General features: G+C 44.1%; 1 protein-coding gene and 1 long non-coding RNA gene across 2 annotated transcripts; one reads left to right on the forward strand and one right to left on the reverse strand.

Moving 5' to 3' along the window:
* Positions 1-1,409: 1,409 nt before the first annotated feature.
* On the reverse strand, positions 1,410-13,247 carry LOC120936912. The gene is made up of 3 exons (XR_005748653.1): positions 12,415-13,247; positions 2,263-2,762; positions 1,410-1,752 (listed from the first exon to the last, which is right to left on the reverse strand). It is a non-coding gene; the product is annotated as an uncharacterized LOC120936912 (long non-coding RNA).
* A 1,022-nt stretch (positions 13,248-14,269) lies between these two features.
* PTMA (prothymosin alpha) lies at positions 14,270-23,094 on the forward strand. Its single transcript, XM_040349700.1, has 5 exons — positions 14,270-14,473; positions 18,035-18,103; positions 19,173-19,257; positions 19,672-19,745; positions 22,077-23,094. The coding sequence occupies exons 1-5, from the start codon at positions 14,423-14,425 to the stop codon at positions 22,125-22,127; spliced, it is 330 nt and encodes a 109-aa protein (XP_040205634.1). The 5' UTR covers positions 14,270-14,422; the 3' UTR covers positions 22,128-23,094.
* The last annotated feature ends 2,885 nt before the right edge of the window (positions 23,095-25,979 follow it).

Raw genomic sequence — 25,979 nt, forward strand, 5'->3', positions numbered from 1 at the left:
TGAAGGAAACCGGGGGAGGACCTGCCCCGGAGGAGACCAAGTGGAAGGCCTATGTCTCGGGATAGGCCTGGTGACCGTATTAAGGAGGGATCCACGACTCAAGTTGTCCTACAGTTCGCCGGGTCGGCTTAAAGGCTCTTTAAAGGGGTTGTAAAGGTACAATTTTTTTTCCCTAAATAGCTTCCTTTACCTTAGTGCAGTCCTCCTTCACTTCAGGAGAGTCAGGACGCCCACTAACACACAGCTCCCTTCTCTATCTGCAACGTAGAGAGCATCCTGACTCTCCTGTAGTCCAAGGGAGGGGGGCGAGCACAACACTCCACACCAGGGAGAAAGCCTTGCATTACTGTGTGGAGTTACAGACAGAAGAACAGGAAGTGAGGATTTCTCAGAAGAAATAAGGACATTTAAAAGCAAAATCGAAGGATGAGGTAAGTGAAGGAGGACTGCACTAAGGTAAAGGAAGCAATTTAGGAAAAAAAAATAGTACCTTTACAACCCCTTTAACTGTATGGCTGGAAGTTCGGGTATTATATCCTGTGGCAGAGGATTCCGTACTGTTTAATTTGTTCACAATCAGTCTGTGGCAAAGACTGTTATCAAACTGGTTCGTGCATCATCCCGGCTGCTAGGCCAGGTGAGAGAGGTCTATCCGGGTGAGCAATACCCACTCAAGAGGGAGAGGTGAATGACTTTGGAGCAGTAGTGTATTTAGGTTTTGTGCTGCCCTAGGCCTGACTAAACTCAAGCACCCCCTAATTTAAATATGACCCACTCCTTCCTGTCAAGGCTACACCCGCCCTAAAAATTTCGAGTGGGGACACTAGTTCTGAGGGCCTGGGGGGGGGGGAATAGCGTCCCCTAATTTGCATAGATTTCCTCCCACTTCCTGTTTGGCTACAGGGCAGGAAGTAAAAGAAAATCTCTGCAATGGGACAGGGATGGTAAAAAATAAACGGACCGGGGCTATAACCTTCCCTGAAAAAGTGTTGCTTATAGTTCTACTTTAAGAATACATTTCTGATAATTTTATGGAGAGGACTAAGAAGATATAACCATGCCAATGATGCAGCAGAAAACATAGCACAGTGAGGAAGGTTGTGGTCCAGGATGATAGGACAGTTAAGTTAGAAGCACACTAACAGTGTAGGGCAAGACGGAGGGGGTCTCTTTCCGTGCGTGCCCCTCTGCAAAGTGCTGCCCTAGGTCTGGGCCTTGTTGGCCTAGGCCAGGATACAGCGTTGCTTTGGAGTATGCAGGTTTTTCCCCGGTGATCTGTACCAGGTACCTGAACATTCCCTTCCCCCTTCATCCTTCTTCACAAGTTTTGAGCAAAAAGAATAAAACCTGACAGCTAGAGGTTTTACATCTTGTGTGGACATTGGAGTTCTTTCAGACTTTCTTCCCCTAGACGACAAATGTTGAGGTAACGTGCAAGGCCCAAATCTAAACCAGCAGCTCCTACGGGGGTAGTGCTACATAAGTATACTATACATCTGTAGGACACACGTGCATGAATATAGGTGCATAGGTTTACATCAGAATTTTGTCTAATAACCATCTGTCATTTAAAGTGCATAGCCTGTTCACGCGCTTTTTATCCATTGTTTCAACATATCTCATGTTTTTCAATTGCTTTTTTAACTCTTCTAAAACCAGTAACAGTTGGAGATTACACAAGTCAATGGCTGAGTGATTAAAAAATAAAATACAAAACAGACAAAAGACAAACAGTAATTGTGTCCATTGGGCCTTTAATCGGAGTTCCGGACACAATTTCACTTTTTAAATATAAATACCCCTGTAATACACAAGCTTAATGTATTCTAGTAAAGTTAGTCTGTAAACTAAGGTCCGTTTTGTTAGGTTGTTACAGCATTTAGACACTTTATAAAATAGAAATTGACTGGGGCCATCTTAAGTGTGGGCATCATGAAGCCAGACTGTATGACTTCCTGGATTTCAGCCTTGCAAATCTTGCACATGCTCAGTGCTGCACAAGTGTCAGATCAGGTTTCAGCACCTGTGCTGTCCAAGTCACATGATTCTTTGAGACTGGGGAGTGCACAGACTCCTGCAAAGTTACACCCACTACATTCCCAGGAGTCTGTGCGGTGCATTAAGCACCTAGGTGCAGGAAGTGGGAAGATTAACTATTCTGCCTAGCAACAACACTTTGAAGGCATCTAAAAAATCGTAAAGGACTAATGACATTTTTTTAAAACTACTGATGTAATGTTATATTTATGGGTGGAACTCCACTTTAATCTACATACATGCACTGAAGCATTTACTGCACAGTGTATATAGTCTCATTGCAGAATCCAGACATTTATACTCTTTACATTAGGACCACGGTATTTATACAGTCATAAAATTCTGATTGCTGGGAGCACCAAAAATAGATCTAGAGTCTCCTGTGTTGGGGACAGCATAAATGTGTGTACATGGAGCTTCATGTAACAGCAGAGATCTGACGGCTGATGAATGTGCTGCATAAGTGTATGCCTGGTGTAAATCCAGCCATAGACATATCATTATTGCTGCCTAATCCAGCTGGGTTGGGTAATGATCTCATGTGTATGAGGACCAGTAGATATCTCCAGCCAACTAATCTCAGGGGAAATAGCATCCAGACACATTTGAAAGCTTTTGTGTTTCACTATTATTTTCCTGTGAGATAAGTCAGCACCAGAAGCTTCTGACAGCAATTCCTCTTCCCTTCACATAAACATGCATTCAGGCAATCCTAGAGTGCCAACCTATGTGAAATGTAGAAAGAAAGACATTGAGACATTAGATCGTTAGACTGATATTCATTTCAACTGCCTCGTTTAGAAGGTTCTTTTGTGGTAAGATAAGGCCAGCTGTTGACCTACCACATGCAGTCCCATAGGTCCAGCTTTCTAAGACTGGAAAAATACACCTTTTAGGGCCCGTTCACACTTGCCATTTAACGGCAGGCAAATGTATTTAAAGTGGAACTTTAGCTAAGAAAAAAACATTTGGCAAGATTTTAATGTAGAAGATACACCCATATCGTCTGATATACCTTCCAGCATCTCTTCCAAACCCTGGAGCCAATCATCTGGGCATCAAGGGTTCTAGCGTAAGGTGACCAGATTTTGAAAATGAAATCCGGGACATATTTTTTTTACTAGTAATGGCGGCAATCAGCGACTCTCTGCCCGTCCCGCCACCACCCGTCTTACAGCCTGTCAAGTGTTAGGCCCCATTCACACGAGGCGGACTCCATTCCTACAGAGTCCGCCTGCTCCATCCAGCTCAGCTGGAGATCAGTCCGCAGATCTCCGCTGAGCCGACGGATGACAAGCTCCTCTCTGCTCACTGAGCGGGTAGGGGCTTGTCGGGCACCGCTGTCTCCAATGAGCTATCTGATGAAAACGGACAGCATGTCCGTATTCATCAGATCTTACCCGATCCGATCCACATGGACGGATGGGGACGTGCCCCCCATACATCTGTTTTTAGCAGGTCGGATGTCAGCGGACATGTCTCCGCTGACATCTGACGCTCCATAGGACTGCATGGAGCGGCCGTTCAGGTCCGCCGTCAAAACTAACAGGCGGACCCGAACGGTCCGGCGTGTGAATGAGGCCTTACTCTCCGGGCCCAGCTACTACCGGGTGGGGAGCGGAGGAAGATCACTCCGTCAGGGGAGGTTGGCCTGGGACTTGAGCCAAGGCAGAAGAACATGCGAGCCGAGCTGAATGGGCATGCACCTGAAACTGAAGAAATATTCCCTCCACTCTGACCAGCACATGATCATCAGAAAGGGGAACAGATGATGAATAAAAATACACCCCCTAAGCAGATTTTTTTTTTTTCAATTTAGCATTGACTCTTTGAAATTGCCCCAGCCCTTGTACAAATCCAATCCAGGGACAAGACAGGGACAGACTTGGTCCGGGGACAGTGTCCTCAATACGGGGACTGTCCCCGGAAACCAGGGATGTCTGGTCACCCTATTCTAGGGGATTTGTTTTTAGGTGGTACATTTCTGCCTTTTGATATCTTGAAAATGAGGTACTCCCTGCTGAAAATATAATTATTCTGCTATATTCAATTGTGTCCTGCTTGCACTGCTCAGTTTCATCTTGCCTTTCAGTTTGGTGACCATTATGGGATCTCTCCTGAGAAATGAGGCCTTGCCCAAGTTTAACTTGACTCTGTATAAGGCTGGATTCACACCTATGCATTTTAAGTGCTTTTTGCATTTTGCAGATTTGTACTACAGAACGGTTTCCATAGGAAACCATGGTAAATGGACTTTAGGGCAAATCTGCAAAATGCACTAAAAATGCATAGGTGTGAATCCAGCCTAAGGCACTACACCAGTCTACATCACAGGGCCTAAATAAATGCAAAGAAAAAGGCTTTGGACCTTCCCACTCTGCATAATAATGACTCAGAGGATATATGGGACAATACATTCTGCCATTTGATCTCAGCTAGAGATAGACTTGTGCGTGTTCAAATTGTTTACTACTATTATTTCACGCCAGCCCGCTTATATGCAGATTTTCTTCATATTTTCTGGGCGTGTCCAGTAATTCATGACTACTGGGTGCAGGTTTTACAAGCTATTCATGCAATAAGGGCAGTTCAGGTGTCCCAGGAGATCGGCTCCTGTTTGTTGGGCCTTCTGGAATCCTTAGCTGTTGGGAAAGCAACCAGAGCATTGCTTGGCATCTTGCTGTATTACGATAGGAGCCCTTGTCCTTTATTGGAAATCCAACTTTTCAGTTTTTTATTTGTTAAAAAAGTTTGAAATATCCAATAAATTTCGTTCCACTTCATGATTGTGTCCCACTTGTTGATTCTTCAAAAAAAAATTACAGTTTTATATCGTTATGTTTGAAGCCTGAAATGTGGCAAAAGGTCGCAAAGTTCAAGGGGGCCGAATACTTTTGCAAGGCACTGTAATTTGACTTTGGGAGTATCTCACCAAAAATGTAATTTTTGTTGCAGGGAATGCCAAAAATCTGACTTGCATCTTAGTGCAGACTTCTGGTAAAATCAGTGAGCCAATCACACAAGCAGGGAACAACATTTCTGGGGGAGTTCTCACCATCTGTGTACAAAACACCTCCAGGTTGCAATTTACAGAGAATAAAAGTGCTCCAGATTGAAAGGGAATAGTAGTTTTTAATAACATTAATTTACAATATGACTTGTGGCGCAATTTTATATTCTATATATTTTTTTCCTCATGAAAGTGGAGTTACCCTTTAAGTGTAACTGTGCAGAGACTGCAGAATTCTACTAAACTCAAATACCTTATACTGCGGCCACAAGACTTTGTTCCTCTGTCTTTGAAATTCACTTTCTGATAGTGGGGTAGAAATCAATTGCAGTGTGTGACGTATACTGCATAAAAAGTTTCCTTCCTTTCAGAAATATTTGGTTGTAAATGCAACAATAAGTAACTTTACAAATAAATACTTACCTAGAGATCTCACAAAGCACATGCTATTTTATTCTGCTCCATTCTGATAGTATGGCTCCTAGTGGAGCCGCTGTCAATCAAGCTGCAAGCCAAGAGTGTCACATGGGGGCCGCTGTCAATCACTGTTCTCCAGAAGAGTGTTGCATGTGGCGGCCTCCAGTGGAGAAACAAATTACTTTCTCCAGAAGCACTGGGGTATTGTGCAGTGGGGAGAGCAACGCAGAAGATGAAATGGCTTTGCCACTCTGAATAGGACATTAAAAAATGGGTTACCTGACACTTTAACAAAATGTTTTAGGAAAATCAGATGTGTTTCTCGATCTGCTTCATCACAGAAAAAAAAAATAACTACAAAGACCCATGACCTAAAAACACTGATGCTTTTATATTATATTGACCATGGGAACCAATTACCACCATGTTTCTGGTATAATTAGCAACATATTTAACCACTTCAAAACTGGGCACTTTTACCCTCTTCCTGCCCTGGCCAATTTTCAGCTTTTAGTGCTCACACACTTTGAGCAACACTGTACCTATATGATTTTTTACCCCACACAAATAGAGTTTTTGTTTTGGTGGTATTTAATCACCACTGGGTTTTTTATTTTTTATTAAAGCAGAGTTCCACCCAAAAGTGGAACTTACGCTGTAAGCACTCCTAGCCCCCTGACATGCCACATTTGGCATGTCATTTTTTGGGGGGGGGGGGCCTAGGCGACTCCTCCTCTCGCCCTAGGTGGCCCCTCCCTGTAAGTGATCTTCTGGGACAAAACCCAGGTCCCAGAAGATTGGCTGGCCAATAGGACAGCGATGCGCGCCCTATTGTGAAGCCGTAAGCTGTCACAGCCGGGTGCCCACAGGTATGATGACAGCGCTGAGGAGAGGAGGGGGAGAGGAGCAAGCCTCCGGGCGGCCGCATCACTGGACCGTGGGATCTATTTGGCATCAGACCAGTTAAGTTATATTGGATTGTAGTTCTGCATTAAAGCGATACTAAAATCTTGTTTTATTTCTTTCAAAATAACAAACATGTCCCCCTTACCTGTCTTGTGCAGTGATTTTGCACAGAGCAGCCCAGATCTTTTGCTTCTCTGGTCCCTCACTGCTGTTTACTTCCCCCACAGCAAGCAGCTTGCTATGGGGGCACCGGACCTGAGCCACAGCTCTTTGTGTCCATTCAGATGCGGAGCCGTGGTTCAGCCCCACCCCCTCTCTCCTCACTGGCTAACTGACTTTGATTGACAGCAGTGACGCCACTGGCATCTCAGCCAATCAGGAGTGAGAGTCCGAGTTTGACGAGGCACTCATGCACTTCGCTGGATCAGGATGGGGCTCAGGTAAGTATTAAGGGGACTGAGGAGGGCTGCTGCACATTGAAGGTTTTTTATCCTAATGCATAGAATGCATTAAAATAAAAAACGTTCTACCTTTATGTAGCGGCCTGCTTTAAATTTAGAGGGGGTCTGAGTTGTTAATTGACTTAGGCAGATGTAATTATGGGCAATTTAGCCTCTGCTCCAGCCATGGCTGTGCTGGAAGTAACCACAATTGTTCGCCCGGGGGTGTTATTACCATCCCAGGCCAAGGATGGCAGCAGCAGAGTCAGGGTGTATTGGGTGTCTCCCTCAGCAGCCAATCAGTGGGAGTGATCGTCCCGCTGTGCATGCTGGGGAGGGGAACTTAAGGGACAGACGCCATTGGACCGAGGTCGTCGGTTGGTGGTCCCACGCACCTCGTGGCCCACCTGGCCGGGGGTGCGTGCTCCTGCATCCTGGCTCCGGGACCACGTTGGTCCGGGGTTGTGGTTTAGCCAAGTAGGCCCAGTAGTCAGACTGGGTCTGCGCTTTCAAGGTGATCCTGTGCTGTCCATCCTGCGGGAGGAAGCCGCTTGATGAAGGAAGCCAGGGGAGGACCTATCCTGGAGAGGACCATGCAAGAGGCTGGTATCTTGGGAGAAGGCCTTCGTCTCCTCATAAAGGAAGGTCTGTGGCAGAAACGGTACTTTATTCTGTGCGCCATTCCGGCTGCTAGGCCAGTGAGAGGGACCTATCCAGGTGAGAAATACCCACTCTGGCTAGAGTGGTGAAGAGAACTGTTTGCTGGAAGCAGGAGTGTTTCCTAGTTGAGATTATGCACCTGAACCTATTTACCCTTCCACCCCTCCACCAATTTCTTATTTTCTTACCAAGTTCTGCAAATAAATCCTAGAAAAAGAAGTGTAAAGTGTGGACATTGAACTTTTTCAACTCTCTTCTACTACCCCGGACAGCGAAAAAAATAGAGGTAACATGCCGCCCGAAATACTCAGCAGCTCCTGCGGGGGGTGTGCTACATTTAGAATCACTTTAAGTTGTCACTGCCTCGCTACCTGGTTGCTGAGTAGACACTGGCTATTTTATGTATTTTGTAAGTGCAATGTATGAAGATTTTATTGAATAAATGGATCCGTGTGTTTTACGTTATCACACTAGTAGAGCTTGCTTTGTTATCTTCCCCCGTGTGATTGCATCAACCTGCCTTCACCGAGTGGAGAGAAGCGATTTGTTGATTTAACCCTTTAGGGGTACCTGCTCTGCTGCCAAACACGCGAGTGTGAGGCAACTACTTATGGTGAGCTCAATACTGACGGGGAGGGGTGCTTGTGACACTTATGGTGTGCTGTGAAGACTTTATCACTCTTTGGAGGATCGCTTACACTTTTTTTGGATATCTTTTCCACTATGATTGACTGTTTCATGGACTTTCATTCACTGATTTTCCATTTATACACTCTTTTGTTTCTGCTTTTCTGTATGTTATTTTAGCTCTGCTGATCACTGTAGTTCAGGCTTTTTTTGGGGTGATTTTCCTTATTATTGATGTTATAAGCAGCTGCAGGTTTGATTTATTTCATCCTATATGTACACACATATATTTATAGGTTTCATTTCATGTTTTTTGGCGCAATGGTGAGCAAGTGATTTTTGTTTAGTCACATGTTCTACTTAAACTAAATACATTACAACAGATTACATTACTTCTGAAGTTGTATTCTGTCATACGAAATTTTTTGTAAGTTGAGTAACCTTTTAATTATCTTTATGAGACTAGCAAGAAAAAAAACAGACGATTATAGAGGAGCTCCAATCTTCCCCAAAAAATGTACAAATACTGTAGCTGCTGACTTTTATTATAAGGACACTTACCTGTCCAGGGATCCAGCGGTGTCAGCACCCCAGCCGATTCTTCAATCAGCTTTGGGTGCAGGCATCTTCATTAAGGCCCCTTTCACACTGTGGTGGGGGGCAGCGTTGGCGGTAAAGAGCCGCTATTTTTAGCAGCGCTTTACCGTCAATTTCGCTGCGCTGCTCAGCCGCTAACAGGGCGCCTTTACCCCCCGCTAGCAGCCAAGAAAGGGTTAAAACCACTGCAAATCGCCTCTGCAGAGGCGCTTTGCCGGCGGTATAGCTGCAGTGCCCATTGACACACCGCTCCTTCACCGCTCCAAAGATGCTGCTAACAGGACTTTTTTTTTAACGTCCTGCTAGCGCACCGATCTAGTGTGAAAGCCCTCGGGGCTTTCACACTGGAGAGACAGCAGCGGCACTTTTAGGTCACTTTGCAGGCACTATTTTTAGCGTTATAGCGCCTGAAAAGCGCCCCAGTGTGAAAGGGGTCTAAGGGAAACCTTGAGGCTTCACAGCCTGTTTACTACTGTGCATGCCCGAGTAGTGCTGCACTTTGTGAATGGCCCTGCCATCTTCTGGGACCTGTGTATTTCCCAGAAAACATACACAGGAGAAAGGGGGCGCACATACTCCTAAATCGCTGTGGCAATCTTACCTGGAAGTGGGAAAAACAGGTATCTGCCTGGAGGGTGTGGACAAGTGGAGCTCCGCTTTAACCACTTAAGGACCGTGGCTGTTTTTCAGATTTGGCGTTTACAAGACTAAAACATTTTTTTTTGCTAGAAAATTACTTAAAACCCCCAAACATTATACATTTTTTTTCTAACACCCTAGAGAATAAAATGGCGGTCATTGCAATATTTTTTGTCACACCGTATTTGCGCAGCGGTCTTACAAGCACACTTTTTTTGGAAAAATTTCACTTTTTTAATTAAAAAATAAGACAACGGTAAAGTTAGCCCAATTTTTTTATATATTGTGAAAGATAATGTTACGCCGAGTAAAATGATACCCAACATGTAACGCTTCAAAATTGCGCCCGCTCGTGGAATGGGGTCAAACTTTTACCCTTAAAAATCTCCATAGGCGATGTTTAAAAAATTCTATAGGTTGCATCTTTTGAGCTACAGAGGAGGTCTAGGACTAGAATTATTGCTCTCACTCTAACGATCGCATCGATACCTCACTTGTGTGGTTTGAACACCGTTTTCATATGCGGGCGCTACTCACGTATGCGTTTGCTTCTGCGTACAAGCTCGTCGGGACAGGGCGCTTTAAAAAAAAAAAAAATATTTGTTTTCTTATTTATTTTATCACTGAAAAAAAATAAAATGGATCACTTTTATTCCTACTACAAGGAATGTAAATATCCCTTGTAATAGAAAAAAGCATGACAGGTCCTCTTAAATATGAGATCTGGGGTCAAAAAGACCTTACATCTCATATTTAGATTTAAATGCAAAACAAAATTAAAAAAAAAAAATTGTCATTTGAAAAAATGACAACTAGAAAATATTGCTTTAAGAAGCATGGGCGGAAGTGATGTTTTGACGTCACTTCCGCCCTGCTATGGGGACGAGTGGGGGCCATCTTGCCCTCACTCGTATCCCAGCCGACAGGACCCGATCGTCTCCGCCGCTACGGTAAGCGGCGGAGGGTGCGGGAGAGCGGCGGGCCCCCTCTCCCCCCGGCAATTACGGTGATCTCGCCGCGGAGACCACCGTTATCGTTTACAGGACCGCTCACGGTAAACATGGATATCTCGGTTGTGGCAGCAGCTGCTGCCGTTACCGAGACATCCATTTTTAAAGTACCGACGTATATGTACATGAGTGGGTCCTTAAGTGGTTAAAGATCAGAAAAACAGAAAAGGATGCAGTGCTGATCAGACTCAGAAGAAGGTGGGTGTAAATGGACACAAGTTCGATTACATCCGCCTATCGATTGGGCTGCATGGTGCTTCCAATCAGCTCTGCCTGAAAAACTGACAGGCAGACCTGATTGGAATGCCTATGTGAAAGGGCCCTTTAGCCCTGGTTTACATTGCAGCAATCTGACATATCAAATTGCATGCCAAATCGGCGGCAATGGCACGGTCCGAATCCCAAAAGTAGTTTCTATACTACTTTTGGCGACTTCGGGGGGCGATTTTCAGACATCTGCGCAGAAACCTACATAGATGTCTCTATAATAACCTCCGAAGTCAGGACTGACATGCGGGAATTAAATTGTGCGAATTCAGCTGAACTCGCATGATTTAATTCCCGCTGTCAGTGTGAACCTAGACTTAATCCCACAGTGAGCAGCTTCCTATGGGGGCACGGAGACATGGAGCCCCAACCCTGCCCCGCCCCCTCTCTCCCAATTGGCTGGCTGACTGATTGACAGCCACAGGAGCCAATGGCGCCACTGCTGTGTCTCAGCCAATCAGGAGTGTCCTGGATGGCTTAGACATTTGCTGGAGAGAGATGGAGCTCAGGAAAGTAATAAGGTAGGGGGAGGCTGCTACACACAGAAGATTTTTTAGCTTAATGCATAAAAAAATATTCTGCCTTTACAACTCCTTTAAACCCAAACACATATTAATTACACGGGTTCTGAGGCTAATTTAATGCAGATAAGGCACTAAGTAAATTTAATTATCACCTTACTCAACCACAGAACCTTTGTAATTAATAAGTGTTTAGGTTTAAAAGGGGTGAGGTGGCAACCTTAGCCAGCCTTGACTCTAAACACCTCTTCCCAAGCCCCCCTACAGTGTAATGGACCAAAGCTAATATCTTGTGCTGGGGGGACCAGACATTTTTCCCCACCCATTTTTATTCTAGGGCACTGGTCTCATTACCGCCCCCTTGAGGTCTCCTGTCTCTGGAGCCCACTGGAAGTGGCACCTCCACCAATAGGAGTGTCCACATCACACAGGTAGTGAAGTAGACACCCAAAGAAGGACCCACCACAGGTAGTGAAGTAGACACCCAAAGAAGGACCCACCACAGGTAGTGAAGTAGACACCCAAAGAAGGACCCACCACAGGTAGTGAAGTAGACACCCAAAGAAGGACCCAGGAAGTAAAGAGAGGGGTTGTCATGTGATCTTGGCTTCAGGTAAGTAAAGCATATTTACTGGAAGTGTTGTATGCGTGTGACAGACTTAGGTTATATTTATGTCCCTTTAAGCCCCTCCCCATTAGCGCTAACCTGGACACAATTTAGTACAGTACGCGACACACAGCACTTTATTACTAAATGTGTTTTTTTTTTTTGTATGAGGAGTGTTAAGACAGACACATGTATGTGGCTGGAGTTCGGTTTGACGCTTCCCTTGTCATGGGTCCAACGTATTGACTCCCACACAGGCCGCCATATTCAAAAATGGCCGACTCTGTTGAGTGTGAGGGAAGACTGTACGACTGACTGTAACCTTGTATTAAATGTGTGCTCTAATCTCTCTGGCCGCTCCGGATGGCCATCACCTTGCATAGCACAGAATTGATAAATGTCCCCTGCGGTGTTGCCATGTTTTCCTCACACAGTGAATGAGCAGACACAATAAAATATAGAATTTTAGCAGCACTAACGTATGGTGGCCTCTAATGAGCCCCAAACTCCCTCATATCACTGCTTTCCGGGCCATTACATTGTTTATAAAGCTTATAGGCCTATTTTCCCGCTGTACATGCGGCTGGTGAGCTCGGTGTGTTCATATTTCTACCTCCTAACACTTAATAGCCCTTCACATAAAACTATATAGATTCTCGTATTTCACTTTACTGACCGTAATCCGGGTTTTGTGTTTGTCTAGCAGAAGGCATGACATAAGACGGGCATTTCCACCAGCCAATGAAAATCCGCAAAGCGTCAATTCTGTGTTCGTTCTAACAAACGCACCAATCGGCAGCATGAGGGGTGCGGCTACTAACGACAAAATTCCAAATGGCCAATCCCAGAGCTGACTCTCTTGACGTCAATGCCCTGACCGAGTCGGGGCGCCATGTTGTGTGTGGCACAAACGTCGTCGCGTTGAACCAACGTTCGTCGACGTTTCGGCGAAACGGAAGGCGCTCGTTTTCGTTTCTTCGCGGCATGTTGCTTTCCTGGAAGCGCTACATGGGGTAGAGGGGAGCCGCGGCGGTTTTACCCAACTGGTGCGGAGATATTCGATGGAATGTGCTGGCAAAGCCCGCGAGGCGCCATCTTTGTTGTGGCGCTGCTTACCTAGCTTTTGGAAAAGAGCCAAACACGCTGCCGTTTTTGTTCATGTAAACGATGTGGAAGTGACCCTAAATGTTACTTTACCGTAAGAACAACGGGAAGCGTGTGTGGGCGGACTAATACTATGTGGTTTATCGAGTGAAATGGGTTACCTGCTATTAATAATGGCGCCGTGCTAACAGAAGCGAGGGGGTGGGGGTCCAACCCTACAATGACCAACGCGTGCGCCAGTTCTGGGGGTGGCTACTAGTAAAGAGCCGTATCCCATAGCAACCAATTCACAGGAGACGGGACTGAAGCCTTACTAGTTGCTCTGGGATACAATTTTTTGTTACCCTTAGTGACCTCTTCGCGCTTCAGAGAGGGGGGGGTGGAGAAGGAGCTGCTGGGACTAGTGTGCCCTTCACACGCGGCTCATGCGTTTCTCCATTGTTACAAGCGTCAGCTCCAGCACAGCTAGCTTGTTCTCCAAGGGGGGGGGGGGGGGGGGGGGGGCGCCTAGTGGTGAGGTTGGGCAAGTGCAGGGCTCGGCGGCCAAGCAATGAAAGGGTGCGGTGGGCGGAGCCGTGTGGTGAAGATGACGGTTGGGACTAGAGGTAGGGCTAAGGCGGAATGGAAATTTTCCACTCGCCGCCTCCTGCGCTACAAGGGTTAATGAGAGAAAAAAAATTCCCTCGCAAAAGCGAAGCCTCGTGCGGGCAGGTTGCGCGCCTTAGTGAATTGAGCGCTCTAGAGACGCTCTCTGCAGGTGATGGGGGGAACAAAAGCCAATTAACTGGAGCATTGCATGCCTACTCTGTGCTAAATAGAATGCCATACACGCAGAGTGATGGCACCACAATACACGGGCACCGGCGATCGCACATCGCCTTATAATAAATCAAGTGCTACTCATCGCACAAGTCGGATCGGGCAGTACAGCGCCACCCACTGGCTATGTGAGATATTGCACACAGGGGACAGACAAAGGTTGTAGTCTATATGGCAGATCCCATGCAGTCAATGCCCCGGGGCATGTTTCCTAATGATCAGGGGGCAGTTCTTATTCTCGCCGCTGTACTGCCTCCTTTTTTCTTTTTTTTTCTCCTCTAGTTTTGCACACGCTACTATCCCCTCTCTCCCCCCTCCCTCCAGAACAAGAGGAGGAAAAAACTGTTCATTTGCATTGGATTGCCAAGCTAAGAGCGGCTAATGCTAAAAGCCGAGGCGCATGCGCTGTACAGCGCCCAAGCTCCGCGGCGGCCGTCGGGCGTACTGCAGTTTAGAGAGGAAAGGAAAACAAGCCACCCTCCCCCATTGTTTCAGCCCGGGCCAATCCTCTGCTAAGGATGATGCCCCCTCCTTTGTCAGGAGACAGTAGCCAATGAAGAGGCGACGAGCCGGCCTGAGGCCCCTCCCACTAATCTATATTAAAGGTACTGGCGCCGCGTGAGTCCTTCACTGGCAGTCACTATAAAAAATAAAAAAAGCCATCTTTGCATTGTTCCCGCACCAGGCTGCCCTCACTCCAACTTCCCGGATCTACACCAACACTTTTCCCAGCAATTCCTACAGATCCCATCCTAGCTACCATGTCAGACACAGCAGTAGACGCCAGTGTGGAGAAGACAGCGACAGCCAAGGTAAGCCTCAGAGTGGGGAGCTTTGTCCGGTGTGTTGTTGTGCGGGGCTCTGTCCCCTTTGTTCCAATGTGTATGGATAGAGGTGTGCGGCACCTGCCACTTTGTATCTCCTCCTGTCAGTGTCAGAGACAAGTCCCCGGCTCTCTAGTCTCGTCTAGGTGTTAATGATCAGCCGGAGAGGTGACAGGAGATGAGAGGACAGCGCACTCCTACTACCTGCCTCCTGTACTGATGACTCTGGCTGGGTACCAGATGTCTCCCACTGTCATCCCGGGATTGGAGGGAAGTCCATCGGAGAGTCGCCGTGTTCGGAGCCCACGCACACGGGTGGGAGGACTCGGGATCCCCCGCGGTTGGAGCGATGTGTCACGGAGAGCTGTCATCTGCGATCAGGGTCACCCAGGAGGAGAGGGGCGATCAGCTGTGTGTAGATGGAGGAGATTCATCCCGGGATGTCACCTTTGTATATTGGGGTGACCCCTATATTATAGATCGGGGGGTGATGAGGTCGTCGTGTGTGTTTATATAGTAGTGATGGTGTGATCTGTGTATGTGTGTAAAATCTATATATTTATATACTGTATGATTGATGTAGTAGTGTTGGGCTGTGATAGATGTCAGCGCTGTGCCCCCATTATATGATGATTAATGGATCGGAGCCGTGTACCTGTTCTCGGTGTGTGCGGGAGATGTCACCGGGCTGTCAGTGATGTGTACATGGGGATGCTGGTGATAGATCGGCGCTACCCCCCTTGGAGGAGATGGCATTGTGTTGCACTGTAGGGGTTAATGAGGTCCCAGCTGCGCGGATGAGTTATGATTGGGGGGGGGGGTTGGGTTGCCACTTGTTTGTGCACTCCACACTTCACCACGTCCACCGGCTGCAGTCCCGGGGGAGACGATCAATCCGAAGGGAGATAGGGGAGGGGGACAGATGGTAACCGGATTAAGACTTTGAAGGCAGAGCCTTTAATTAGGAGGTGGGGGAGGGTTAATTACTAACTCCGCTGATGGCACAGTGTCTACCTGCGGATGCTAATCGCGCCCTCCTGTCCCAGTTCTTCTTCTATTCACTGACAGAGGAGGAGTCGTGTACACATCGGAGCGGCTGACAGATATAGATCACCTTCATCTCATCTATTGCCATCTACCTCCTATAATAGTCCGCACAGCGCTCCTCACCCCCAGCGGGGAGGCTGCACGTCACTCAGCACAAGTTCCATTGAACAGCCTACCGGGACTTGTAGTCTCTCCGCCCTTCCTCTCCGGGCGTGTCTGCATTGGGGATTCGGCAAAGCCCAGTGTGATTGCTCTACAAATCCCGTGAGCCTATGCTCTGCAAGGGGGCTGGCGCATGGGGCATGCAGCCAATCAGTGACTCAGGAAGCCCGTATAAGGACATGGGAGGTGTTAAGAGCCTCGATCGGGCCAATGGCAGGCGGCCATCATCGGCACTAGGTTTGAAATGAGTTTTGCTGCATGTTGTGGCTAGCCAAACATAGGACGTGCTACTGATCTGCCTTAGAAGTGTGATCTGAGGTCACTGCCACTGTTCTTTTATTTACATTTCAAAGGTTTTGACCCCCCAGAGTTTTTTTTCCTTTCATGTTTAGGTTGAGCATTTGAGATGACCCTGGTCAGCTTGTGCATGACATGTTCTCTTGGTTCCAGCAATTTTAATTAAATTACTGCTCCATGGAAGGTGATATGTTCAAATTAATACTCTGCATTGGGTAAATGAAAAATAAATCCATACATTTTTATCAACCTGTGAAGTCTGCTTCACTAAGGAGATTAAAGTGCTAATTCTTAGAGGGAAAGGTCACCCCAAATTATGAACAATAAACCTCCATGCAGCATGTGTACCCTGATCAATGCTGTCTATGCTCCCATTGTCTTGGTCAGCCATATATCAGTGACACCATGCAACATATTACCACCTGTCCTGTGATTGTAAAGCCCGACTCTTCTGTGCCCTAATGCTGTCAGACATGTGTAGCATGAGAGGGGCTGAGTGACACCCATACGTTGCATGCTAAATGGCCACTTTCCACTGCTGATTACTGGACAACCAGAACACTAAAGTTAAATATGGTGCTTTGTATTTTAAGGACATGTTTGTGGATGTTTAATGTTCATAGAGTAATGCTAGGGTGAACGTCCACTTTAACCAATCAAACTAATTTTACTCGTGTGAGCTAGAGTGAATTCTGATTGGTTATACTATTTTTAAGTGAACCTTCGCTTAAGTTCTAATTCCTGTCTGCTAGGCATCCAAGGCTGTAATTATAAAGTGGAACTATGTGCATCTGCCCCGAAAAAACGAGGGAACAGGATGGGTACCTGCTGGGACATTGGGGGACTCTGCTGTTAGAAACACTTAAAGATTGAAGTGGGGAGGGTTCTGCTTTTTCTAGTGCTATCCTTGGAGGAAATAAGCAAGGCCATAGAGGCTTCAGCTTTCATGTACTGGCCTCAATGGCTGACATTTTTCATAGCCTGTTAAGTGGTTCATGTACTGCTGTCGTCATTACATGGTCAATAGCCCAAGTACAGGCTCCACTAACTGTTGGCTGCCAGTTTTCTAAAAACAAAAATTGTAAGCGTTTTTTGACATAGGATTCATTTAATTTATGTCTGTGGGCCTGGTTATGGAAATGGTACACACAACGAGCTGTGATTGCATGCTTTGGAGAACACATTCACTTTAGATCCAGTGTTTCATTAGACATGCAGATGTGTTTTCTTCTACCAATAGGAGGTGAAGAATTTTTAGGTCAACACTTCTAGCAGACTAGACAACATGCACTGGTACTCCAGAAATATTCAGTTTCCAGGTGAAGTTGTATCTATTGAGCGGTCTACTAAGGTGTAGTCTCTGTAAGAATACAGCATATCTGATCTCAAACAGTCATAGTTGCATTTGTACAGACATGCTACGAACAAGCTTGTTGAAGTGAAGGGAGTTTGTAATGTAAATAGTTTTCAGCCTGGGGCCCTCTGGTCACTGAGCAACTGTACTGGTGTGTCCTATCAGTAGGTACCAGGTAATGTGTGCAGCTTTAACAGTGCTAGAAGAACATGGTCTGAGTGGATAATATGGAGTAGAAGTGATGCATGTTGGCTTCACTCAATGATTTGGAAACGCTTTAAGCCAATTTAGTTGGCTAAGTAGATTTATCAGAGAGTATGCGAACAGTAAATAGGTTTGCATACCTTTCTTGGTTATTGCTGTGTTAAATACATATTTTTAGCTACCAAGGCTTCGGCAAGCAAGTCTAATTGGGCACTTGATGGATTTCCCAGGCACACCCAACTGTCCAACATGATCCCACTATAGGAATGACTAGAAGTAGTTCATTAATTCACTGACAATTGTAAGTGATTATCAGTAGAAAGGTGTGGGGTTTTTTTTTTGGTATTATTATTTTTATAAAGAACTGTAAAAAGCCTGTTTTCATCTAAATGGTTTTTAAATATCACTACAATGTTTTTGGATATTGTTTATTTCCATTTTTAATTAGGTGGGGTGCTAAATGACTTGTATTTCTTGTTATAAAGGACTTGAAAGCAAAAGAAGTCGTAGGAGAAACAAAAAATGGCAAGGACAAACCAGCCAATGGGAAAGCGGTAAGTGTTTTATTATCTCCAAATCTTGTATAGGTGATGAGTCTCTGCAAGGCAGAAGCAGCCTCTTAGAATACGTTATCTTGCCTTTCCTATCATTCACACTTATGTTTCAGTCAGATAAGACAGTTATAGTTATTAGTTTCTGTATTACTGTTTCCTCTAAACTGTTTTCACACTGCCAGCAAGCAGCCAATGTAACTTGTCTGTAGTGCAGAGTTTTCTCATCCCATGGTATGTGCAAAGCAGGGAATATTTCATGTACTTGGGTAGTTGCAGACTATTGTCAGAGAGAGGTTTTAATAAATTAATACGCATTGGTAAGATTGTTGGTAATAAACCAATTTCTCGTGTGTGTGTGTGTGTGTGTGTGTGTGTGTGTGTGTGTGTGACCTATTTAAAAGACTGCAGTGTGTTCAGATATACAGAATGGCAATGGATTCTGCACATTAATTATATACACATACTTAGTGGGGTATATTTCAGTCAATAAATACAAGGGGTTTCTTAGAACTATGTACCTGATGTTGTCAAGGGTACTGTCACATATAAATGGAGATAAACACTTCTCAGTTACCTATGTATATTAGCTTATTTTCCAGAGAACTGACATCTGTACGAAGAAACATGTGTTATACATACAGAGTATCCATAAAATAAAATGTCTCAAGCTGCTTATTCTCATTGGTCATGGTAGACTTAGTGTGTGTGTAGCACATAAATGTTTGCATAGAGATTTAATATAAATCTATCGCCCATATCCTCATTGACAAAGAAATAAATGTATGATACACACAGGATTGCTGTGTGTGTGTGTGTGTGTGTGTGTGTGTGTGTGTATGTATGTATGTATGTGTGTGTGTGTGTGTGTGTGTGTGTGTGTGTGTGTGTATATAAACAATTCTCTTAACCTGTGGTGGCATGAGTTGTCATATGCTTACTAGACTTTGAGATATAGATGGATATGGAGTTCAAATGGAATCCTGGTATAGTCTGACATATGTCTCCAGTATATAGGCCTTGCAGCTAATGTGAGCGATGTGATACTTATGCTGTTTTAAATCACTTTCAGGAAACTGAAGAGAATGGAGATGATGCTGCAGACAATGATGAAGAGGAAGAAGTTGATGAGGAAGATGAAGAGGATGAAGGAGAAGGTAAGGGACGCACCATAAACTATAGCTTTTTGCCACCATTCAGAAAGTGTTACCTTGTTATTGCTAATTATACAGTAGGCACTGAAATTGGCTTACAACATTCAAATAGGAATGGATGCTTCCATTACAGCCTTCTCACACATTTTTTTGGCATCCTGACTGAATAGACTTAAACAGAGAGAGACTAGGACTCCCAACAGGGACCATAGCAGCAGGCTTTCTAATGACTGGTTTACAGTCTTTGTATGATGTTTTTGCATTTTTAAACTAGCTTTGTGTGTAACAATGGTTTTGCACTGACAAAGTTTAACTTTCTTAGTTACAAATTTGGTGGGGTGTAGAGGCATAAGTCTTTATCACCTTCTATAATATTGCCTGTCCAAAATGACTGATGCTAGTTTTCTGTTCTGCCAGGAGATGAAGATGAGGGTGATGAAGATGATGAAGCAGATGGACCCGTTGGGAAAAGAGCAGCAGAAGATGACGATGTGAGTCAAACTAATATGCAAATCGAATGCATTACACTCAGGATTTGGCAAAGCTACAATTAATGTAATGTGCTTTAATTGGCGCTGGAGATATTTACAGTATATATACTGTCCATTGTCTTGGATCTCTAGTTATTTAATGGGCTGTAACAAATGTAGTCTGCATGATGAATTGGTTAAAGTGTCTAGGTCATGGTACTTTTCTACTGAATGAGCAGCGGGAAATCTCTGAAGTTTTATCTCTGGCCACAGTCTGCTTTTTGTAGTGTCGACGAGATGACTGAATTGGAGTATTTTTCAACAGCAGCTAATTTGGAGCAAACATTTTCACCTTAATGCATAGAATGCATTAATTTGTGTATGTGCTATCTCGCGCCAGAAAATAAAATAAAATATTTAATAAATAAATCAAAGCAGCTACCCAAAAATAATCGAAAGATTATAGCAATGGAGATAGGTGGGGGATGGGTGCGCTAAAATACAATATTTATATAATGTTGGACTATACAAATATATAAATAAGTGAACAAAATTTAGATACTAATAGATCTAGTATGAAAGTCCATGTGCGCTTGGTTGAATATATAATATGGCCCAAATCCCTGCACCAAATGATTGGTTGGGAACTGGGCTCAAGTGAACCAGTCCAATCATAAGTGAATTGAAGAAAGGAAAAGTCCCAAAGTAAATCCTCAGGTAAAACTGAAAAATAGTGCTTCCGATGTATTCCACCTTCACCAAATAGTCAAACACCCGAAGTGGATAAGTGAAATGGCTCCTTACCAGATGGATATGTCCCTTAGTTTGGTATCAAACAAGGAGACATAAATGGCTTGTGACAGGATCACCTGTAGAGTCTGCTGTGTCCTAGCAGAGATGTTTGATGCCAGTCATGGATGTCCCAGTATTGGCATGAAAAACAGAATGGTGCCAATATAGTGTAGTATATTTTATTAAAGATAAAAGCTTAACATAGAGGGAGCCAAGTGGCCGCCTACCGTAAGAAGTGCCTGAGACCCGGCACTGAGGCTGTATCGCGTAGGGTTTATGTGTCGCACTGTATACTGCAATGTATACCGCTGTCTCGTCCTCTCATCGGCGGAGCGTGCGTTCCACCTCAGCGATATCCGGAACCAGCGTTGGCAGGAAGTGACGTTACGTGCGTGGTTGGGTGCCGCCCCGACGTACGTTTCGTTATGAACGTCCTCAGGAGGACGTTCATAACGAAACGTACGTCGGGGCGGCACCCAACCACGCACGTAACGTCACTTCCTGCCAACGCTGGTTCCGGATATCGCTGAGGTGGAACGCACGCTCCGCCGATGAGAGGACGAGACAGCGGTATACATTGCAGTATACAGTGCGACACATAAACCCTACGCGATACAGCCTCAGTGCCGGGTCTCAGGCACTTCTTACGGTAGGCGGCCACTTGGCTCCCTCTATGTTAAGCTTTTATCTTTAATAAAATATACTACACTATATTGGCACCATTCTGTTTTTCATGCTAATACTGGGACATCCATGACTGGCATCAAACATCTCTGCTAGGACACAGCAGACTCTACAGGTGATCCTGTCACAAGCCATTTATGTCTCCTTGTTTGATACCAAACTAAGGGACATATCCATCTGGTAAGGAGCCATTTCACTTATCCACTTCGGGTGTTTGACTATTTGGTGAAGGTGGAATACATCGGAAGCACTATTTTTCAGTTTTACCTGAGGATTTACTTTGGGACTTTTCCTTTCTTCAATTCACTTATGATTGGACTGGTTCACTTGAGCCCAGTTCCCAACCAATCATTTGGTGCAGGGATTTGGGCCATATTATATATTCAACCAAGCGCACATGGACTTTCATACTAGATCTATTAGTATCTAAAGGTGTTTCACTTATTTATATATTTGTATAGTCCAACATTATATATATTTGTATAGTCCAACATTATATAAATATTGTATTTTAGCGCACCCATCCCCCACCTATCTCCATAGAATGCATTAAGGTGAAAAACACGACACTGACCGCCCCCCCAGTATGACTGTTTTACATAACAGTTTGCAACATTTAGTACTCTACATTAATATGTCTGTACTGGATATTATTGGTGGTATCCCTAGAACAAGTTGCTTACAATCTTGGGATATGGAGATCAACAGCAAATGGTAATTATCAGCTGTCCAGGAAATTTGAAGCGGTGCTAAAATCCCCTTTGAGGCCAGCTTTATGTAGAACACTTTTTTTTTTTTCCCTTAGACCTAAAAAAGTGTGTGTGTGTTTTTTTTTTTTTTTTAATCTATTGTTTTGTATTTGTTCTTTCATTTTAGGAGGATGATGACGTTGATGTAAAGAAGCAGAAAACAGATGACGACGACTAGAGGGGATATTCCCTTTCTCAAAATAAATTCTATATATAATACTTCTCCACCGCCTCCCCACCCTTGTCGCGCTCAGAACATGGTCACTTAAAGTGATGCATCCGTCCCACCCTTCATGCAGGTTCCCATGGCCCCCTACTCCGTCCACACAAGTGGCTGTGTCTATGAGACAGGTCATTGTGTTCCCATGGTGCATTCTTTTTAGAGCAGCCCCCAGGTCCTTTCAAGTTGAGAGGGCCGACCCCTTCACTGCCAGTGTGGGCTGCAGTCGCATGCTGTCCTCTCCGGTCCTAAGAAGAAAGTGGGGGTTGAGGTCAACAACAAGAAAAAAAAAAATTGTTTTTCCTTTTATAGAAATTCTAAAATGGGGAAACAAAAAAAACGCCCTTGGATTGGGGTCCTATGTTTGTATTTTTTATTTACATTTTATATTTTTGTACATATTGGTATACAGCTGTCCTTTTTCTGTACCGGGGATCCGGCTGACAGGGTGTGGGGCTTTTAAATTACACATGTAACTTTATTTTATTTTCGGTAATTCTCCTGTAGATTTCTGCCAATGAAATCCTGATGTATTTTGTTCTTCTCTGGGCGGGGTGGTGGGTGGGGTGGAGCAAGACTGGGCTGTTTCTTCTCCAAGGGGAACAAATGGAGAAATCTTTACAAAAAAAGTTAAAAAGTTGTTACAAAAAAACCTAAATAAATAAGACAAAATTCCCATATAAGAAAAATATTCTGATCATTCCAGTAACTTTTTACATTATTATTTTTTTCTTTTGTTTTGTTTGAGCATATTTTTAGCTGTTCTTTAGATGGGTTTGGATGAGTAATATGGCCAAAGATTTTAAATTTTTTGTTCTGTCTGAAGTTGCTGTTTACTTTGTCATTTCTTGGCCTGGCTGGATGTGTGCGGCAGTATTGTCAATAAAACTGCAATTTTAATTTGCAGGCTTTCTTTTTGTTCTAACAGTGTGGTGTTGGAGTATTGTGTTCATTTATTTTAGCTGGGGCAACGGGAGGTATATTCTGTTTATAATAACCGCACACAAGTTATGGATATAGAAGAAACACACCCACACTAATATACATTTGTGAACCATTGTAGATCTGGGCTGTGGCATGTAATTACTATAGCACACCTCTATATTTTTTATTATTATGAAAAAAAAAGGCCATAGCATATGAAAATAAAATCTACTACAGTTTGGTATTTTAAAAAATGTATGACAAAATCTTGACTGAGCAGCAGATATAACCCTGTACTGGGAACTTGGTCCTGATTAAGTACAGTTTATTTGCGTAGACCTTGTCATATTTATGTAGAACTAGGAATTATACAATTTTAGTAAATTGTTGCAAATTCTGATGCTTACAACGGCAAACAAGAATCCATTTTGTACAAGCAGTTTTGGGTAAGTTCCTTTTTGGATGCTATAGATGCACAGATCATTCTGTGTCTTGCAATATTAATTGAACTATCCCATATACAGGTGTATACCCAGTCCGTTTACATACAATAGGACTAATCTATAGATTTTTTATTTTTTTTTCCAATTAAACTATATTTCCTTTTCTAATACACACGTCCACTGGATAAAACTGTATGTAGCATTAGCTACAAAGAGTATACAGCACCATTTCTGGCAGTGATACAGGGACTTCTCAACCTTTTACGGGAACAAAATCAAGTCCAGCTGATGGCTGCTCAGCAATTCGCAGGAAGCCTTGTATTTTTATTGATGAATACAAGGCTTCCTCTGAATGCCTGCGGTGGAGATTGTGATGTTTATCTCTACTTCAGCCATTCAGAGAAAGCCTTGTTATCATTCATTAAAAATAGAGGGCTTCATGTGAATTGCTAAGCAGCCCTCAGCTTGCCTTGATTTGTTCCAGTAACAAGAGGAGTCGTCCCTGTACCACTGCTAAAACATAGTGATGTATATGCCTATGTAGCTGAGGCTACATACAGTTTATACTGTGCTCCTAGAAGGTGCATGTATTGGTAAAAGATATATATATAGTTTGTTTGAACCCGCTTGGTCTCAACATGTTATTTTAACTTAAATCAGACCTGGAGTTCAGCTTTAAGCACTAAACTGGGCAGAATCAGAAGATGATGATCAGCGGCTTTCTTAGATCATGTACTTTAGACCAGTATTCACCCAGCTCTTGGGCAACTTCAAGGTCATGATGTCCAGCTATGCTCAAACTTTATAAATAAAGCCTTATTCTTGTGATTCTGTGAAGAAATGGGATAAACTGGTCTCTTAGGGCTGGTTTGGTTAAACAGTGCACTACATTCTACAGTTATTTCACATAACATTGCTCATGTACATAATCTCAGAGGTAACCACTCATAGTCTGCCTAAGAGTATCTACCAGGCTATAGAGTGCTGCGCCCTTGGCTAATGTTACCTGTGATTAGACAGGTGGAGCATCCTCTGTTCAGCAAAGGCTACTATAATAGGGAGGGGACAGGGTAAGCACTGCACTACTAAAATTGCTGCGTCCATGTTTTCATGAGAGATCCCCACCTTCATGCTTGTGTGACACTAAAGTAAACATACTAGGACATGTTTATTCTCTGAAACAATTAAGTGTGTGGCTTTTGCTTTAGCTGTTTAATTGAAATTTGCAGCATGCATTCCACTGAGCTGACCTGAAAAATGTGAGCTGTGTCACTTTCTTAGCTACACTCTAGAAAAAAAGGCACAAAATGCTTAGGATGCAAAAGTAGATACATTAATATAACTGCTGCTTGTAGTTTTCATCATAACACCACTCAAAGCAAACACACTTTCAATACATGCTTTTCATCCATTGAAGTCTATGGAACCAAAGACCAGAAAAAAAGTCCCTGGCCCTTTCCATAAAATGTACAGATGTCAACTACATTCCTAGGAAACGTGTTAAATGGACTGTAGTGTGCTTCTGCAAAACTGAAAAAATGCATAGGTGTGAAGCAGGCCTGAATGTTGAACACAAATCCTAATTGGGAGTGTTGATTGCTACTTTAATCAAGCTGCTGGCAGACTTTCTTAAAGCTTTAAAAAGTGCCGAAGCTTGCTAAAATTGGCGAGCGGCCTCTCAGTATCCGTGTTCAACATTTACAAACTGGAGCTTAAAGTGGATGTAAACCCACTCTTATCCTTTCTAAACTACTGTCATAGTTGTTATCTATAAGGATATACATGTATCCTTACCTGTGAACTGGCTCCCCTCTGTCTGTTATGAGACCCAAAAAACTGCCGATTCTGTGGGTGGGTCTATTGGCTGAAGCTTGGTGGGCGGAGTTGTGATGTCAGTAGACTTCCTGCCCACCTCTACACCTGTAGTCAACATGCATTTTCTCCCATTTCTTACACTGAACCTCAGCCATGATGACTAATATCCAGTCAAAACCCAGCTGAAGTCACCACATGACTTCAGCATGCCTGATCATGCTGAGGTGTGGTGCAGCCAATCCTGAGACAGCTGGAGAATAAAGGAGGGGGGATGTAAAATACGCAGAAAGTCTCTCTCACACTTGAGATAAGAAAACGACCTGTCTGTCATAGCAAGGGGGAAGAACCCACAACTATTTCTCTGGTTTCTTCTTTATCTTACTAAAGAAATATAAGTGAACTGCTCAGAGTTAGATTAGCTCTTCGTGGCAAGACTGGGCACAGATGACATGAAATCCTATTCTGTACAAGGTGCAAGCCTTGATTAAAAAAAAAAAAATATGAGTTATGAAAGTAGTTAATGACTCGTCTGATCCCTCTTGAATCTGACACCCCGTTGGCCACATAAGAAGAAACTGCAGGTACTGGATCTTAGTACATCAGAAATGTCAGCATATTCAAAGAGGCA

Source organism: Rana temporaria, chromosome 4 (assembly GCF_905171775.1).
Source record: "Rana temporaria chromosome 4, aRanTem1.1, whole genome shotgun sequence".
Classification (NCBI taxonomy): domain Eukaryota; kingdom Metazoa; phylum Chordata; class Amphibia; order Anura; family Ranidae; genus Rana; species Rana temporaria.